The sequence below is a fragment of the Xenia sp. Carnegie-2017 genome, unplaced genomic scaffold (genome assembly GCF_021976095.1).
Source record: "Xenia sp. Carnegie-2017 unplaced genomic scaffold, XeniaSp_v1 HiC_scaffold_39, whole genome shotgun sequence".
NCBI lineage: Eukaryota > Metazoa > Cnidaria > Anthozoa > Malacalcyonacea > Xeniidae > Xenia > Xenia sp. Carnegie-2017.
Genome location: NW_025813503.1, coordinates 138,112 through 156,768, shown reverse-complemented (window position 1 = coordinate 156,768; position 18,657 = coordinate 138,112). Strand labels below are relative to the sequence as shown.

Sequence of the window (18,657 nt, the reverse complement as noted above, 5' to 3'; positions counted from 1 at the left end):
AGCGATACTAACATTTTAACAAATGGTGTCGGTTGTTTGCCAATTGCAGATGAATGTTAGCTTATAGATTTCAAATTTTCTGAATAATCTTATGAGATATCTTCTTTTTTGTTTTATTATACAAGTACCTGACCTCCCGCCCTCAAAGATTCGGGCCATTGCCCAATCCGGATCGAGTATCTCATTAACCTGGGATGACGTAGATGAAAAGAGAAGAAATGGTGTTATACTTGGATATAAGGTACCTTTAAGAATAATTAAGAGAATTTTTCACATTGTGCTGTTTTCATGCAAGTATTTTCTTTTATGGTTTTCTTGCAGATATTTTACCGTCTAGTGAAGTACGCGCCTCAAGAATTCAAGGAAATCAACGTGAACAATGTGAAACAGTACACACTGGAGAAACTGCTGGGCTACCAAGTATGATATAAGAATTCTTGCTTATACCCGAATTGGAGATGGCAAGATGAGTGACAGGCTTAAACCTTATCCTATGACGTTGGAAAGCAGTAAGTGCACACCTTAGTTTAGGCATTTGTAGGAAGCGGTGTAAGTGTTTTTTGGTTCATTAAAAAAGTTATTCTACTCTAGTGACTACTTTACCTTCCTGGCTTTGTCGTTCTTTTTTAGGTTGCTTTCCGTTCAGTTTTTGGTTGTTTTCCGTACATGTTTTGGTTTTCTATCCATGGATAGTTTATTTTTCTTGACGATGTCGGTCGTTTCCGTCACGTTTTCGGTTGTTTCCGTGTAGTTTTTGGTTGTTTTACAAAAACTGGAAAACATTGAGAAATTCACCTTTCAGCATAATATCAAATTGTCTTGAATTTGATAGAAATTATGGAAGCAATCGAAAAAACAATTTCAGTTTCCACGTTGGGGAGAGGAAAATTTGTGGGAACAACGGAAATAGCGAATATTTTCTAAACAAAGTTTTCTTCATGTGTTCTTTCTTAACATTGACAAATGAATTATTGACAAAACGTCAAAGGAAAACATTTCCTTAAGAGACTACATGTTGATCGATCATAAAATGATTTTCATCCTAGAACCTGGACCTCCCAGCCAGTTGCGCTTCCCGACCATAACTCCCTCTGTTGTTGTTGTGAATTGGGGACCACCGGAAATGACAGGAGGCAATATAACAAAGTATCGAGTCTCATATCGATTGTGTGACGATGCATCCCCACCTATCGTTAGGCCTTCGCTCGTTGGAACAAAATACACTGACACGGTGATTGATCTCTCCCGTGAAAGATACTATATCTTCGAAGTTGCTGCATTCACTGTCGGTGGAGGTTGGGGAGAAAAAGCTGTGGGACAAATATTCACAACTCAAGGTGGAAACATTGACGGTAGGATAAATATTTTCTGTTTCCCTGGATTTCACATTGACGAATTGAAAATATCCATCCTTTGAATTTAAAATTTTGACATTGTTTAATTTCAGAAAAGCCGTCTAGACCCCTCATTTTACCAATCAAAGATTCCCATATCACATGGCGCTCGATTCTGGTTAGATGGGCTGTTGGTAAACGTCGCGACCAGCCAATAAGATATTTCACCCTGCAATACCGCAAAGGAGAAGGAGCATGGGAAAGATATCCGAAACCCCTCTCTGGTGACTCAAAGCAAACGGTTGTCTGGGGACTAGAATCTAGTCAACTTTTCAGCTTTGAAATCACGGCGACCAACGATGCTGGGGACAGTCTCCCTAGTCTTCCATCGCCTTTTGTGAGGACATTGAGTAAATGTAAGTGATGCCAAATTAATTCACATGCCATTGTTCGTTGATAGATGATGTTGCTTTTTAATGATAATGGAAAGCATTATTTATCAGTGGCAAAGCCAGCTCGTTTTGTACTCCTACAATGCATACTACGATATTTCTGTGTTTAAACATTGGAAAAACAATAAATGGAATTAAATATATAATTAATAATTTTGCGACAAAATTGCATCGCAGGATTAAAATGTTGGGCTGGTTCACCGCTCTATTTTTTCCCTTACTAACATTTGTCTTTACACTTCATTTGAACCAAAATACTGAAAAAAAGAAACGTTTACATCACATAAACTAAAATACTTACAGCTGCCTTAACTTTACAAATAAGATACTCGCTCATATCAAATTGTAAAGGTTCCTTGGGTGGTTCATTGATCTAATTATTGATTGGTTCAATTATCTATTTATTAACTGATTGATCGATTCAAAATCTATTGATCGATTGATGGATTCATTGATCAATTTATCGATTCATTCTACTCTGTTCCATGCATATTGTCAAACTTTCATAACTTTCCTTAAAACTTTTCCAGCTCTTCCCGGAAGTCCTCGTGACGTTCGCATTACGTCGCCAACGCCGAACTCGTTTTTGGTTTCCTGGAAGGTAACTGATGACATTTACTTGGTATTTATGTTTAAAGTCGACATCTTCTCAATTAAAAATGAGAATAAATCAATGAGTAATAGTTTTAAGGATGAGCATGATATCTTTAATTGTTCGCACTGACGGTGGTCTGAATGATTCTTGATATCATGCAAAAGTCGCATTCAATAATTGTTTAATCATACAACTATAAATGTAGACGCTTTCGAGCTATTGTGTACGAAATGCATCAAGTTTTCCGTGCTTTGTCTTTCCCCATAAACACACGTTGTAAAGTCTCCTAGTTGAAAGTGTGGTGTTTTCATGACCTTATTCTCAATAACTCACGTCAAATCAGTCTGTGAAACCCTTGCAAATCTCGAGAAAGATTCTTTCGCCATAATTCATTTTGAGTTTTTAGTTGTCACATTAAGAAATACGTCACAGAAATTTTCAATGTCGTTGTACATGGTTTGCAAGACATTGAGAATTATTTGTGTTAATGTAACCAATCACAATGGAGATTGAACCAACCTTGCACAAAATCAACATTAACGTTTTGGTGTTTATATTCCATGGTTTTTTCAGCCTCCATTGTCAGTTGACGTTGAAGCGACTGTGGTAAAGTACGTCCTGGGCTATCGTTTACACCAGGAAGATATCTTGAGTAACGTAAACTATATTAACTTCAACATCCCATTGGCATCCAGAGAGTATCGGCTTGCGTCACTTAGAGTGTACACGTTGTACGATCTACAGTTACATGCCGTCGACTCAAATAATAATCCTCTACCAAGTTATATCGAAACAAGAAGAACTTCTGCTCGGTGTAAGTGGATGCACTAGCATTCCCCTACTCTGGTGTACGTGTTCACTGAATAATGATTGTAAAGAAGGGCCTCGCGTCTGCCATTATTCTAGCCAGTTCATCGGGATTTGTCCCATTTTGAACCAACAGACTAACATAATGTAAAGGCACCGACGCGAGTGTCTATTCCTTGTATTCTTTATTTTGTTTTCATGTATATACAGTAAACGCGCTTTTGTTTCTTTTTTCTCACTTTCTTTAAATGAACTATAGTTCCATTTGATTACAATAGAGAATTTTGAAAGAAATATTCGCGCCATTTTATATCACCAACCTTGTTGGCTTTTTGCAAATAATGTTGGAGAAAACTTTTTTATGATGGGACTTGAAAAATTTCATGTTATGGCAAAGACTATAATATAGTCAACGTCGTTATACTACAAACGTAATATCCGTTCATTTAACGTCTCCGAAGACTCCCTGCGTTTATTTTAATAGCCGTTCCCACGCTGTTCCCACCAGTTAAGTTTTGTGACGGTTTAAATAAGATCCCACACCGTAGGAGTTTAGCACCGTTTTCTAACTCTACCGGTATCGTGTAAATCGGATTTTAACTTTAACTTTAACAATTAGCCTTTAGAAAATTGTCAAGACCGTATTGTACTTCTTGTACTTCTTGACAATCTCTTTTTAGATGTATGTGTTTACAATACACTTGAAAGTGAGGGCTAAGGTATTAATCCTTAATTAGGACGTGTGGATCATTGCCTATAGTTAGAGTTTGTAAAACAATTAGTTAATTTGAACAAATTGAATTACTCATTTCAATATTGCTCAAGCAACTGTTTTATGATTTCTGATCAGACTTGGGTTTTTCTATTGCTAAGATAATATTGCTTATGATTTTATGTAGTACCTCTACGACCTGTCCTTCATAGCAGTCCTAATGCTGGTCCAACATTCATTACTATATCCTGGGATCCTCCTCCATCAACCAGTACTCCCTTACTCGGATACAAGGTAGGACTAATCATTCTGAACAAAAAGTCCTGACTCAGTTCCTTCTCCAGGCAGCATAAAATATCTTATTTTCTGGAACCACAAGATCAGCGAAAATATTTTCTGAAAAAAAAAACACCGTGATATTTTCATGGAAATTTTCACTCAACAAATATGAATTAAATTGTTTGCATCAGTCACTTCAGTTAAGTGTAAAAGACGAAGAAATGACTTGCAAGAACTGCAAAGATAACATTTTCTCACTATCTTCTGAATTTCTACTTCAGTTTGCCCAGAATTTACAGAAGCTTATTCTTCATTTCTATTTTCCCTTTCTATGTTAGTTGTCTAGCTTACAATATCTTAAAATTTTTCACCTAGGCGGACTTCAACCTTCCCTCTCGACGTCGCAGGGCCGTGAGCGTGCAATGCGAAAGTCCACAACCTGGTGTCGCATATTTTAGTAATACGTCGACTAACGGCAGGATCGGCGGTCTGCGCATGTACACGTCTTACGTCGTTGTGCTGAAATCTTTAACAGCGCTGGGGATAGTGAACGTAGCAATAGTATACGTGTCACAACTGCTGAAGGATGTAAGATTTATTTGACGTGATTGTGTAAATGCTTTAAACAAAACCGTCCTTCTTGGGTGATTTGGATTCCTCCATTTCCTTCCATCCATTCCATTCCTCCATTCCTTCCATTCCTCCATTCATTCCTCCACATTCCATTCCTCCATTCCCCATCATTCTCACCACTCCACCCACCACTCCATTCCCTCCATCCTCTCCCCCTCCACCATTCCATCCATTCCACCATTCCCTCCTTCCATCCACCACTCACACTCCTCCTTCCCCACCACTCATAATCCTCCTTTCCCACCACTCACACTTCTTTCCCACCACTCATAATCCTCCTTCCTCACCACTAACACTCCTCTTTCCCTGCCACTCATAATCAGTAGCGTGGTGGTGCAATTTTGACTGCGGGGGCCAAAGCAAATTCTGCGCCCCCTTCACCTTTGAACTAATGAAATTTGCAGTACATACCGCAGTATTATTGATTCTCGATACTTTATGTTAGCCTTTGCATTTTGATTACACTCTACCGATGACTGCGCTACCACTAGAAAGTTAAAAATAGGTACGCGAATAGCCTAAATGACTAATATTTAATTAACTACATGAGAAAGCACAAGAGAAGTCTGATGGTCATTTTTTGTAATGATAACCAAAATATTATAGATCATTTATCAACAAAAATGATAATTTTGTCTTCAATTACCACCAACTAAAAGTCTGTCTCATTAGTTTATTAGCTCGCACTCTATACTGACTTGACAAGACTTTTTGACCCCACTTTCCTTCCCTCCTCCCCTCCCACCACCTCCTTTACCATCACATTTTCCTTCCTTCCCCTCCATCCATTCCATCATTCCATTCCATTTCCATTCATTCCCATTTTTCCACTCATTTTCCACCATTCCACTTTCCATTTTTCTCCATCACTTTTCCTGTCTTTTCCTTCCTTCTTTCGCCATCATTAACCTCCCCGTCTTTCGCACTAATACTCACGGAATGAATGGACACACGCCTGTTCTGAACCTTTTTTATTTTACTAGTGCCAGGTGCGCCTGCAACTTTGTTTTGATGGTGTATACGTCACTCAAGTTCATCTTTACTGGGAAGCTCCGTGTGAGCCAAATGGGATAATTACAGATTACATTCTCACTGTTTTACTGGATCGATTCGGAGACAGACGATAACAAAGAAAAGTAACGAACATACTCATCAAGTCATGGCATTGACGCCAAACACGAATTATAGATTTAGGCTTGTCGCAAGGACATCGCGTGGCGAAGGCATTCCCAAAGTTCTTGAAGTTAAAACTAAATCCGTTAAAAGTAAGTAAACGATGACGATTTCGTTACTGAACACCAAAATGTTTTTGCGACTGCTTTTACCTGCAAATTCCTTCTTGGAAATTTGTTGGAGAAATATTTGTTGTCACTAGCCTTTCAACTTCACTTCTCAAGAAAAACGTGTACACTTTCCCTTCTTTTCGTGGTAAACAAAAGCTATTGCAATGTAGAACATGCTTAATTCACTGAAAAGTATTCTTGCTCTAGACTTAACTCGCACCAAATTATTGATTTTCCATTTTTCAGCGAAACCAGACCCCCCTACTATCGTCGGTGCAACAGCACGAAATAATGACGTAATACTAATTTGGCGCGATCAGTTTGATGGAAACACACCTATCACTCAATATATTGTGGAGTATCGAATTTCGTCTGGTATGATGGAGGATTTATTGTGTTATAACAGGAATGATTTTGCACTCTTTTTTGCACATATTTGTATTTTGGAATGTTGTTGTTCCCAAAAACTTATTGTTGCACTTACATGTTCTTTATTGTATTTTTTTGGCGTCTTGCATATTTGCATTTTATCATTATTACTCCTCATTAATCAACTTTTGAGTGCCCTACTTTACTGTTCCATTGTTTTCTATAGTACCTATCTATACGTTATTGATCACACTATTACCCCCATCCACTCGTTTTATTCTCTGTTTCGCTCTATGCACTGCTGACAACAATGATATTTTTTGATTATTTTCACTTAAAGAGAAAAATCCTTGGACAAACGGCTGGAATCTCAAGCCTTCTCAAACCGTACGTAACAGAACCGACGGTACACGGTCAGCGGTATTGGAAAATTTACAAGCTTTAACCGTTTACTGGTTTCGAATGATCACACGCAACGAAGCTGGTTTGTCTATTCCTGGGAATAGTTCTTCGTCTGTCTCGACAGGTTAGTGAGAGAGTCCGATAGAAGGAACAATAGTGTGCGAAAATATGCAGTTGGATTGAATACTAACATACTTTGACTTCAACTGGTACATAAATGTGGTTACTTATCCTATTCGTCACCAATGACGAATGTTATAGTGTCAATAAACATAGGCTTGTTTTATGCGATTAACATGTTGACATTTCAATTTTCTTGGAAAGTCATCAAACTAAAAAACCTCATTTATATTAAACTTGGCACGTATATACACCGTCTTAAACATTTCTATTTTATTCGGAATTCAAAAAAGTACCCATCTGATTTTTCTCAAGTTTTTATAAACGAGGCTTCGTGGTATCAACAAATCAATTCGTCACTTATTGACAATTTGATTTTAGCTAAAATGTTTTAAATTTGGTAACTGAATGATGCGCTTTTCTTGTTCATCTGTTTGCAGTTTACAGAGTTCCTTATATTTTCTCTGCTTCGCTGGCAAAACGATTAAAATGATTGTATTTTAGGAATAGCGAAGAGCGCAAGGCAGTCGGCTCCAACTTCACTTCTCAAGAAAAACGTGTACACTTTCCCTTCTTTTCGTGGTAAACAAAAGCTTTTGCAATGTAGAACATGCTTAATTCACTGAAAATTATTCTTGCTCTAGACTTAACTCGCACCAAATTATTGATTTTCCATTTTCAGCGAAACCAGACCCCTACTATCGTCGGTGCAACAGCACGAAATAATGACGTAATACTAATTTGGCGCGATCAGTTTGATGGAAACACACCTATCACTCAATATATTGTGGAGTATCGAACTTCGTCTGGTATGATGGAGGATTTATTGTGTTATTTATAAAAGGAATGATTTTGCACTCTTTTTTGCACATATTTGTATTTTGGAATGTTGTTGTTCCCAAAAACTTATTGTTGCACCTACATGTTCTTTATTGTATTTTTTTGGCGTCTTGCATATTTGCATTTTATCATTATTACTCCTCATTAATCAACTTTTGAGTGCCCTACTTTACTGTTCCATTGTTTTCTATAGTACCTATCTATACGTTATTGATCACACTATTACCCCCATCCACTCGTTTTATTCTCTGTTTCGCTCTATGCACTGCTGACAACAATGATATTTTTTTGATTATTTTCACTTAAAGAGAAAAATCCTTGGACAAACGGCTGGAATCTCAAGCCTTCTCAAACCGTACGTAACAGAACCGACGGTACACGGTCAGCGGTATTGGAAAATTTACAAGCTTTAACCGTTTACTGGTTTCGAATGATCACACGCAACGAAGCTGGTTTGTCTATTCCTGGGAATAGTTCTTCGTCTGTCTCGACAGGTTAGTGAGAGAGTCCGATAGAAGGAACAATAGTGTGCGAAAATATGCAGTTGGATTGAATACTAACATACTTTGACTTCAACTGGTACATAAATGTGGTTACTTATCCTATTCGTCACCAATGACGAATGTTATAGTGTCAATAAACATAGGCTTGTTTTATGCGATTAACATGTTGACATTTCAATTTTCTTGGAAAGTCATCAAACTAAAAACCTCATTTATATTAAACTTGGCAGGTATATACACCGTCTTAAACATTTCTATTTTATTCGGAATTCAAAAAGTACCCATCTGATTTTTCTCAAGTTTTTGTAAACGAGGCTTCGTGGTATCAACAAATCAATTCGTCACTTGTTGACAATTTGATTTTAGCTAAAATGTTTTAAATTTGGTAACTGAATGATGCGCGTTTCTTGTTCATCGTAAAATTATTTTTGTTTACAGTTTACAGAGTTCCTTATATTTTCTCTGCTTCGCTGGCAAAACGATTAAAACGATTGTATTTTAGGAATAGCGAAGAGCGCAAGGCAGTCGGCTCCAGTGTACGAAGAAGTTTGGTTCATATCTGTAATGGCGGTCATTGGATTTCTCATTTTGCTTTTGTGCCTTGTTATCATCTGCTGCTGCTGTTGTTGTAAAAGACAGCGATCACAAAGTGAGTCATCTTGATCACGTTTTATTCAACGTTTTTATCACCAAATGGCAACATGTTAGATTTAAAATCATCTTAAGAAAATCATTTTGTCTGCTGATGGTTTTGAAATAAAACCGAATTTTACACTTTTATTGAATTTAACTTTAGCTACAAGATGTCCTTTTTCGGATAATTTTTTATTTTATATCTTATGAAATTGTCGTCTGGTCAAGGATATAATATAAGGATATAATATACTATAAACAAATTTCCTGGAGACTCGAAAAAAGTCAAAAAGCTAGACCTTCTCCTTCCTTTGACTTCAAGTTTCATTATTTTCTGGGACCCATGAATATTTTCTTGTACCAATGTACCAAGCACTCGTTTGTTTATTTGTTATAGGTAAGACGCTTACTCATCCCATTTCTATGGATGTACGACCGAAAAATGGAATGCGATCACACCCTAATGACGAAGAAACCTTAAGTAAAGGTAGCAGTCGTACACACAAGGATGAGAAGTAAGTAATTTAATTTTAAAGCATCTAACCCATTTTTAATTTATTAATGTACTTTGAGACTATTCGCGACAGTGATTATTTGATTTCAGTGCAGTTTATCTGCAAGTTGCTAAACTACAGAAATTTCCACATGCAAGTTTGCCGAAATGTTAGAATTTTCTTTAAAGAGTTCTTCTCTACAGACCTCTGTTGGCAATGAAAGAGAGTGAACAGGAAGACGAGGATGATAAAAAGGAGGAGTCGACTTTCACTCGGATGATGACCTAAAACAATGCCATATCGTTCTCCAACCAAATGAATGTAAAATAAATTCTTTAAAGAATGCATGTCAACCAAGATGCACTACGCGCTTTTGTTTATGTTTATATCTGAGCCTGCCGCACACACACTTCAATGAACGTCGTGTCGTTTTTCTAAAATTCTCTGCACAAGTCAATTCAGAAGCATTGGTCTTCCACGTTTAGGGAAAGAAGCCTTTTTAAATCATAAGTTTTTACAATTACTTAAAATAATGTTATACAGTAATAATAAAGGCCTGCCTTGACTACATAATGAATAAATACTACTATAATTTTCACGGTGTGAAACAATTACAAAATCCGCCATTTTGTTAAACAAAAAATGGCGCTCGCAATGTGATTTGCAAATAACATTTTAGATGCCCTATTGTGTTCAAAATATGACCATTAATTCTTTTCACTGTAAAAACTTTCCTGCTATACAAAATTTACTATCTAAATTATTTAACCTAAACAAAAAAGCGAGGGTAAGTAAGTTCGTAAATTCGTACTTGTTTGCAATTTTCAAGTAAAATAAATAAAAGAAGAAAAAAACTGACACGGATAATTTTGTGTCTGCACTAAAGCTCTTCATCGTATTGGGGGCGTTATTTTGCACGAAGCCGGGATATCGAATATTGACCTTCAGCTTAATTGAACGAGTTACTGCATTTGCTTCGCGCTAATAAAATTTAATAATCTTTAAATAAAAATTTCATTCCGTTGATTGCTCAATTTAACTATTTTTAAATTCAACATCCTTCTAACATTTGAAAAATTATTTATAACATTTCAAAAATATCTAGCTATCCCGGCTTCGTAGACTGGAATCCAACTGCAATCCAACTGCTTCGAGCAACCACCCCACGGTTGCATTATCTGAAGCGAACGATAATCAATAATTTCCTGCTAAAACGTACTTGTTTAGTAAAGATTTATCAGCTTTCCTCGTCTGAACTCGGAATAAAATCGTCATCTGCACCAAACACATTGTAAATGTCTCCGCTTTCCATTAAATCCTTGTACGTTTTTCGTTTTAAATCTTCTGACGGTCCACTTGAAAGTTTCGAGTCAGGTTCATCAATCACGGATTCAGCCTTGTCCAGCAAACCCTTCTTTTTGTTGAATAAATTCCCTCTATTTGCTCTCGCTGAAATGCCTCCCCAGAAAGACTGAAATGTAATTTTCAATTTATAACTTACAGAGTTATTCATAATGACGTAAGTTCCTAATGACGTAAGTTCATAATGACGTAGGTAAAATAAATCACTTCTGATGTATCTAATCTTATTACTTGGGTTTGCTAAGCAGGGGGGGGGTTAATCCGTACATGGCTTATATTCAAAAAGGACTGGAGAAACCTGCATCGTCACCAAAATGTTAAAATAGGACCCCCTCCTCTCCAAAGTTATCAATCTAGTTGATATTGCAGCTCAACGAAGTCAGGATCATAACCAGAATGATTAAAGGGGTGAGGTGCATATTGACAGTAGCGAAACCAGCAAAATATTTTGCTGGCTATGCAAATATTTTTGTGTTCAATCACTGAAAACACAATGAATGGTATTAATTTTCGAATGAAATGAGTAATAATTTTGCTGAGAAATTTGCATTGTAAGAATAAAAGATCGGGCTGGCTTCGTCACTGATTGGAGGAGAAAAGACTCAAACAGGTCATTTTATTGGCATTATAACCGATATTAACGCTTTTTATGCTACAAATACCCTTGGTTAAGCCTGGCTTAACTTGGTACAGGCGCTTTAATGAAACTACAGAAAAGCAAACATTGATCGAGTTCAATAACATGGCGACTGTTTCCACTTTTCTTGAATTCAACATGAAAATTTCAGTTCATTATTTATTACTTTTTTTCCCGTCGAATTTTTGAAAAAGACTTCATATTGGGGAGGTTGAGTGAGCATGTACCCCATGGTTAGGGGCATGTAACCAAGTGTCTATACTTTAATCTACCGGTAATGCTAGAACCCAGCCTCTTCCAGTTGCAACTCATGGTTAAGGGCCTGGAACCAAGTGCTTATACTTTTACCTACCGGTAATGCTAGAACCCAGCCTCTTCCAGTTGGCGTCTCTTTTGACGTATTGAAACATTTCTCCAACCCCCCCTGACTTTTCACCCATACCTATGACGTCAAGATAAATATAAACGGTTATTTTGAGATAGATGTCAACTCTGATGCCAAGACCCAGGGTCGGTTGTACGAGAAGGTTTGCTAATGGATAGATGAAGTTTTGAATTGTTTCGAAAATCTCTTAAAGTGGTTTATGAAACGAAAATTTCGATATTCAAATATATTTTCATTTATAAGAACTTTGAAAATTACAGAGAAATTTTTCAAACAGTTCGTGAATATTTATTTTCGTTTTCGAGTTCTCAAAGTTTTAGTAATGTTCGATTTTCACAACTAGTCACTTTAACGTTATTTTGCTTTGATTACTGAAAACTTGGAATAATCGTTGATAGGTTACTACAGCCGGCCGGAGTTCTATTCGTAGCAAAGTGTTCATCGTACGAAATTCTACCCGAAAATTTCAAGCAAAACTCATGAAAAAATACGAAAGCAATTAAAAATATTGTGCGACTGATTATGCAACATGAAGCTACAAATTGTGCACGAAATATCTGAAAATTTCAAACATAGCTTTGCATATACTGTCTTAGGAGGGTCTACTGTCTACAGTCTTTTCACAAACACTTTATACGGCAAAATGTCGAAAAATGGCAGTCATTGAAATAAACTATCAATTCATAGAAAAATCTAATTGTTAAAAAAACAACCAGTAACTGATAGAGACTTACGTATGACGTAAAGTTCTTGTAGTCACGTGAATGATAAAGGCTGATAGAAAATTACGTATGACGTAATGTTGTTGTAGTCACGTGAATGATAAAGGCTGATAGAAATTTACGGATGACGTATGTTCTTGTAGTCACGTGAATGAAACAGACTAATAGAAAATTACGTATGACGTAACGCTTATGTAGTCATATGAAAGAGTTACGAGTTGCTTAGTTACAGATCCGTAATATAACATCAATACCTCGTCATTGGCGCTGACAGACACAGACTGCACACGACCAAATATCTTCAACCATTTTGTACCTTCGGGAAACGTTTCGGTTACGCCTTCTCTGTAATAATGTTCGCCGTATTTATCCATAGCCCAAACAGTGTTTCTGCCGACCGATATTAAAACGAGCGGGTTAAGGCCTGGGGCGGGAAAACGGTCCCACATTTTTCCTGTGCAGAATGGAGACTTGTGAGTACGTCATGTTGGCTGAGATAACAGCAGCTGTTCGTATAAGAACAGGTTGGCAAAACTCATATTAATTCTTCGTTTGCGGTTTGGAGTTCAAAAAGTGAGGTGTGTGGAACGAAACAAAATAAGAACTAGAGATCTAAGGTTAGCGGGAGTAGAGATCTAAGGTTAGCGGGACTAGAGATCTAAGGTTAGCGGGAGTAGAGATCTAAGGTTAGCGGGACTAGAGATCTAAGGTTAGCGGGACTAGAGATCTAAGGTTAGGACTAGAGATCTAAGGTTAGCGGGACTAGAGATCTAAGGTTAGCGGGACTAGAGATCTAAGGTTAGCGGGACAGGCGCTCAAACTTTTATTGTTTGACATTGGCTAACTATCGCAACAAGTAAATCATCTAAAAATCTGCCTTTTTTCTGATTTGATTTGATGTGGCGATAAAAAATTTAAGACAACCATAAACATGTTTTATACATTTTTTGTTGGCTCACATTTGCCATAGGCAGAGGATTGAAGTGCCTATGTCATGTTTTTGCAATTGGGCTATGTAGATAGTTTAGAAGATTTTGAACATTTTGGCTTCATGTATAATTTATAAATATAAAATCTGACCTTCTTGTATTTTTTGATGCTCAAAGTCGGTGATTATTTGCTCGCGCGTGACTTGAAAAAAACTAGGGCGAGAGCCTAGATCTGACGTCATAACTCGAGAACACGCTTTAAGAAAACACTGTATTTTACACAGAATCTCCTCAAAAACATACCTATTTTTTGCATTACACAATGTGTCGTGGATGTTCACAAACATTCAATTTTAAACAAAATATAACAAACGACATTCGGTTGTGACGTAAAAATAATATTAGTTACTAGCTTTTTCATACTGGCGGTCAAACTACGAAAATGGCAAAATTTTTTTAATTTTGAGCGTCAAACAAACCCAGAAAAATAATTTCGAACAATAAAATATAATTCAAAAGTTCTTAAAGTAGCCTGAATGACACAAATGCAAAAACATGATGCAGACATTTTAAAATCCAATAGCACACATAAGCACGAAAACACTAATGCAAAAACATGATGCAGATACTTTAAAATCCAAAAGCACACGTAAGCACGGAAAACACTAATGCAAAAACATGATGCAGATACTTTAAAATCCAAAAGCACACGTAAGCACGGAAAACACTAATGCAAAACATGATGCAGATACTTTAAAATCAAAAGCACACGCACGGAAAACAGAAATGCAAAAACATGATGCAGATACTTTAAAATCCAAAAGCACACGTAAGCACGGAAAACACTAATGCAAAAACATGATGCAGATACTTTAAAATCCAAAAGCACACGTAAGCACGGAAAACACAAATGCAAAAACATGATGCAGACACTTTAAAATCCAAAAGCACACGTAAGCATGGAAAACACTAATGCAAAAACATGATGCAGATACTTTAAAATCCAAAAGCACACGTAAGCACGGAAAACACAAATGCAAAAACATGATGCAGACACTTTAAAATCCAAAAACACACGTAAGCACGGAAAACACAAATGCAAAAACATGATGCAGACACTTTAAAATCCAAAAGCACACGTAAGCACGAAAAACACAAATTTTCAAAAATATCGAATATGTCGGACACCCGACCACGATAAAGTTAATGTTATCTTACTGTATATCCTTCTCAAACTGATCAGTCCGCACGTACACAACAATGTTTGTGCAAAGTTTGCTAAGCAAAAACTGTATTACTTGAATTTCAAGTTTTCAATATAGGTTCAATACTAGACGCTAATCAGGCGCTCACTTGGGCTGCTCGAAAACAGTATTTGGTTATATTTACGTATTATAATAGTTACCAAATAATACAACGAAATTCACGGCACTGCAATCTCACATATGGCAGTATATTATGTAAGTAAACAATGAACTCTAGTACAACTGGAAGGCTAACTCAATATACACATGCCTAGACTTCGCGTGTATCTCGCGTGGACTGTTTTATTTGCGTGACGGATTGTTTTGCAAAAAAACTGCTAACTTGGAAATAGAATGCTAGCCTAAATGTTTCATTTTTTTCAAAACCGTTAGCAAAATTTAGTTTTTAATGTGTTAAGATGCATTGTGGACATACTAAGACATGTTTTGTATACGTAACGCTGTATTATATAAAACATAAAAGTGAGAACTTGCTTCGAAATATGAATTTCTTACTCGTCGTCAAAGACCAAAAATTTAAGATAAAACTGATAACGGGTAGTCTGTATCCTTGAATGCTCTGCAAAATACACACAATCCACTTAACATAACATGTTTCATAACAATTTTATTGCTGGGCTGGAGCGAGCTAATTTTCTTCGGAAACACGAAAATTACCGAAAAACAGCGTTTTTCCCCGATAGCTTCATTTTCAAAGATTCAAACAATATTATAAGGATAGACAAGTGTATTTTACATTCTTTTAATGAAAAAAAACGAGGGGTGTCAGTTTTGAATTCAAGTTATAAGGCATGTTTTCACGCGCCAAAACAAAGTTCGCTTTTCATCCTTCTAAAAAGAAGCTTAAACATGTACAAATGTCGTTCAAACTTGTTTTATATTAAAGTCCAAACATTGTTTAAGGTTTTTAGACATTAAGCTGGCTCGAAGAGCACTGTTTTTTGCATGAAATCCTGCAATTTCGAAGTGATGTATTTCGCCTCCGTACCCTGAATGGCGGCGATCATGCAGGCTTCAAAGATGGCGACCAAGTTAGCCTTCCAGTTGTTGTAGAGTTAACTGGTAAGTAAATCATGTTTCATTGTACGAGTCATTAGTGACACACACGCGTGAAACGATCAAAGAACGATTTTTATTGGTTTATGGACTTCGTGTCAGTCGCGCGGTTGCACGAAGACCGAATAGCAATATTTCCACTGGATAGCAATAGTTTCGAATGCTTCAAAAATCTCTTAAAAGGGAAAAATATTCGCTTTGAACTTGACAATCAATGAAATACAACATTGGCTCTAGAATTACAGAGTTTCATTATCGTAAAGTAAATATAACTGCCTTTTTCACAAGTTTGAAAAAATCACTAATACAAATGGCAATATTATTACCTCTGTCATCCGAGCCCTCGTACCCAATCCTCAAGTAAGCCGCTCCATCGTTACCAATCCCCCAAACGATGTTGTTGCAGCCAACGGAAATACTTGAAAATTGAATCGGTGTTGTGATATGACACCAAGATTCACCCTGCGAAGAAAAAAAACTTACATAAATCAAACTTTTAACAATATGATGACAGATAAATGGTTAACCCTCCTTTGGCCCAGCATTATACAAAAGTAAAAGATCCATAACACGATGCGGTACAACAATAAAACCATAGTCGCCTCAAAAAATCCCTGGAATAGTTTAAACAAACGATAACTCTCCCCATTCCATCGTAACAGAGAGTGCGCCGCAAAGATAAATAAGTAAATAAATAAATAAATAATAAATTTACTGTATTTAGGTGAATATATACTATAGATATAATCAACCAATACAAAGTTTGCGGTGCATGGTCTGTTACGATGGAATGGGGAGAGTAATCGTTAGCTTAAACTATTCAAGTGATTTCTTGGGCCGCCCACGGTGAAACTTTAGAATATTCATTTGAACGAACAGAAAATCATCAACATTTGTGAAAGCTAAATTAGATTAATTGATCACCACAGATTAAAGGTGAAATCCAATAACTTTTTTAAAGAAATTCAACAAGTATTACTAAATAATCAATACGTCCATAAGCATTGCTAAATATGCTTTAAGAATATGAAAATAAGCGTGTTTTTTACACAGTTTGCGTACTTGTACATCAGATGAAAACATGTGTCTTTTACAAAGAACTAAGATATATTCTATCCTAATCAGTTATCACATAGTTTCAGTAATACTTTCATTAATTGATTTGGGAAAAATTCGTACGATTTGCACTAAAAAATCATCTTAACTCAATCGTTTAAATGGAATGCTTGAAAGCAGAAGAGTTAGGAAGAATGACTGCGAACGGGCTGCAAATTAATGTTGAACAATTGTACAACAATGAGGAAGCCAGCTGAAACTCATTGGAAAGAAAATTAAGGGTAAAAATGTGTTCCTGTACAAATTTCTACTTTAATGCCTGTTCCAAAGTTTTATTTCAGTAAAGACCGAGCAAGCGAGGTTAATAAAGGTTTATTATAAGACATTATTTGACCTGAAACGAAGTTTGCTTTCTTTCTCATCCTTGCTGTTTTGTACGGGTTGACTTTCACTTTTCTAGTTTTTGTCAATAAAAAAGAAATCGTTTCAAATTGTATCGTCTGGAAAGTTGAACTGTTTTCCAAGTGTTTTCCTTTTACTCAAATTCGTAAATGGTTTTTTGTTTCGTTGTTTTTTTTTTCGTTTTGCAGTTTACATTAGGAAGTTTGTTTACACTTCACCGTAAAATTAGACGTTTCGGACCGTGGGTCCATAATGGAAAAATAATGGAACGGTAAAAATGTTTCTGAGCCAATCAAAGCGCTCCATTTTGCCGGAAGTAACGCTTGCCATATAATAATTTTGTATTTTACCTGAGGTCGATCACTAGTCACTCCTTTTCTACACAAAAGATCCCCATCATGGCTGACAGCCCAAACAGAAATTGAACCATCATCTTGATACACGTGGTCGATTTGTATACTGATATCTTTCAATTGCACTGAAGGTTGAACTTCCAGCCACGGACCAGTCGTATTTACACGCGCTGATCTATGTATTGGAAGAAATTACAAATGTTTTAAATAATATTTCTTTCGTTTGTCTAATCTATTTCTTCTTCGGTGTCCACCCCATTTCTTTTTCCCTCTTTTCTATATCGCTTTTTTTGTCTCCTTCTTTTCCTTCCACTTCCTTTTCCTTTCCTTTCCTTCCTTCCTTCCTAACCCTTTCCTTTCCTTTTCTTTCTTTTCTTTTCCTTTCTTTCCTTTCCTTTTTTTCCTTCTTCTTATCCTTTTTTTTCCTTTTTCTTCCCTTTCTTCCTTTCCTTTTATTTCCCTCCCTGATTTGACCTTTCTTCACCATTCCATTTTTGATTTCCTTTCTCCCTTCTCCTCCCTCCCCTTCCCTACCAACCATTCAAGTAAATAAGTATTCAATTCGCTACCTTTGCCATCGACGTCTTCTCACGCAATCATTCCAATGTTTTTCGCAGCTGTATTCCCTGTAAATAAAACAAACATGTCAAAAAATACAGCACAGTACTTTCCACCAATGTCTTTCCTTCGTTCTGACCTTGGAAAATCTAGGGCGTACATCCAGCCCCACTTATCTGTCCCTTCCTTTGTGTTGAAATCAACCTTCCACTCACCACTCCATTGCCAGTCTGAGTTAGGTAGCGGATAGCCCTCTTGACGACGTTCTAGTATTCCAGTTTCATCGCTTCATTCATAGCGGTCAGTTGGAAGTCGTCTAAACAAAAGATTAGGTCATGTGAACAATTTCCTCAATCAACATACCCCACCCGCCGCCAAATAAAACTTTACCACCTTGCTCCAAATCCATCTACAGGATACCATCTTTGATTCTCGTAAGTGTAAAAGACCTTTTCGTCACTCTGATCATAAATACC

At 36.6% G+C, this 18,657-nt stretch overlaps 4 protein-coding genes across 5 annotated transcripts in view; 3 read left to right on the top strand and 1 right to left on the bottom strand.

The window, feature by feature from the left end:
- LOC124455361 (protein sidekick-2-like) overlaps window positions 1–426 on the top strand; it is a 10,351-nt gene extending 9,925 nt beyond the window's left edge. The window contains exons 10-11 of the mRNA XM_047006014.1: window positions 126–241; window positions 322–426. Coding sequence (XP_046861970.1) covers window positions 126–241; window positions 322–426 — 221 coding nt within the window. The remainder of the gene's footprint in view (window positions 1–125; window positions 242–321) is intronic.
- Window positions 424–7,682, top strand: LOC124455373 (protein sidekick-2-like). Its single transcript, XM_047006024.1, has 12 exons — window positions 424–509; window positions 1,047–1,352; window positions 1,448–1,750; window positions 2,317–2,387; window positions 2,955–3,195; window positions 4,088–4,194; window positions 4,555–4,767; window positions 5,796–6,077; window positions 6,342–6,470; window positions 6,805–6,990; window positions 7,491–7,568; window positions 7,669–7,682. Exons 1-8 carry the CDS (start codon window positions 467–469, stop codon window positions 5,937–5,939), a joined length of 1,428 nt encoding a protein of 475 aa, XP_046861980.1. The 5' UTR covers window positions 424–466; the 3' UTR covers window positions 5,940–6,077; window positions 6,342–6,470; window positions 6,805–6,990; window positions 7,491–7,568; window positions 7,669–7,682.
- On the top strand, window positions 5,972–10,054 carry LOC124455360 (Down syndrome cell adhesion molecule homolog). Its single transcript, XM_047006013.1, has 8 exons — window positions 5,972–6,077; window positions 6,342–6,470; window positions 6,805–6,990; window positions 7,631–7,795; window positions 8,135–8,320; window positions 8,832–8,978; window positions 9,360–9,477; window positions 9,660–10,054. The coding sequence occupies exons 1-8, from the start codon at window positions 5,972–5,974 to the stop codon at window positions 9,742–9,744; spliced, it is 1,122 nt and encodes a 373-aa protein (XP_046861969.1). The 3' UTR covers window positions 9,745–10,054.
- Window positions 9,937–18,539, bottom strand: LOC124455377 (tectonin beta-propeller repeat-containing protein 1-like). 2 transcript variants are annotated; one of them, XM_047006029.1, is made up of 7 exons: window positions 18,397–18,539; window positions 18,193–18,249; window positions 17,621–17,798; window positions 16,139–16,274; window positions 12,817–13,016; window positions 11,808–11,897; window positions 9,937–10,927 (listed from the first exon to the last, which is right to left on the bottom strand). In XM_047006029.1, the coding sequence occupies exons 1-7, from the start codon at window positions 18,402–18,404 to the stop codon at window positions 10,694–10,696; spliced, it is 903 nt and encodes a 300-aa protein (XP_046861985.1). In that variant the 5' UTR covers window positions 18,405–18,539; the 3' UTR covers window positions 9,937–10,693. The 2 variants fall into 2 exon arrangements, with proteins under 2 accessions (XP_046861985.1, XP_046861984.1); XM_047006028.1 differs by having other exon boundaries at window positions 18,321–18,535.
- Between the last annotated feature and the right edge of the window lie 118 nt (window positions 18,540–18,657).

Excerpts from the sequence above, each read along its gene's own strand:
- LOC124455373 (XM_047006024.1), top strand. The coding sequence starts at position 467 with ATGAGTGACAGGCTTAAACCTTATCCTATGACGTTGGAAAGCA. Across the intron at positions 510-1,046 it reads TCCTATGACGTTGGAAAGCA|AACCTGGACCTCCCAGCCAG; the intron begins GTAAGTGCACAC and ends TTTTCATCCTAG. Across the intron at positions 3,196-4,087 it reads AAGAAGAACTTCTGCTCGGT|TACCTCTACGACCTGTCCTT; the intron begins GTAAGTGGATGC and ends GATTTTATGTAG.
- LOC124455360 (XM_047006013.1), top strand. The coding sequence starts at position 5,972 with ATGGCATTGACGCCAAACACGAATTATAGATTTAGGCTTGTCGCAAGG. Across the intron at positions 6,078-6,341 it reads TAAAACTAAATCCGTTAAAA|CGAAACCAGACCCCCCTACT; the intron begins GTAAGTAAACGA and ends TCCATTTTTCAG. Across the intron at positions 8,979-9,359 it reads TAAAAGACAGCGATCACAAA|GTAAGACGCTTACTCATCCC; the intron begins GTGAGTCATCTT and ends TATTTGTTATAG.
- LOC124455377 (XM_047006028.1), bottom strand. The coding sequence starts at position 18,343 with ATGTACGCCCTAGATTTTCCAAG. Across the intron at positions 18,250-18,320 it reads TACGCCCTAGATTTTCCAAG|GGAATACAGCTGCGAAAAAC; the intron begins GTCAGAACGAAG and ends TTTTATTTACAG. Across the intron at positions 13,017-16,138 it reads CGAGGGCTCGGATGACAGAG|GAAAAATGTGGGACCGTTTT; the intron begins GTAATAATATTG and ends CATTCTGCACAG.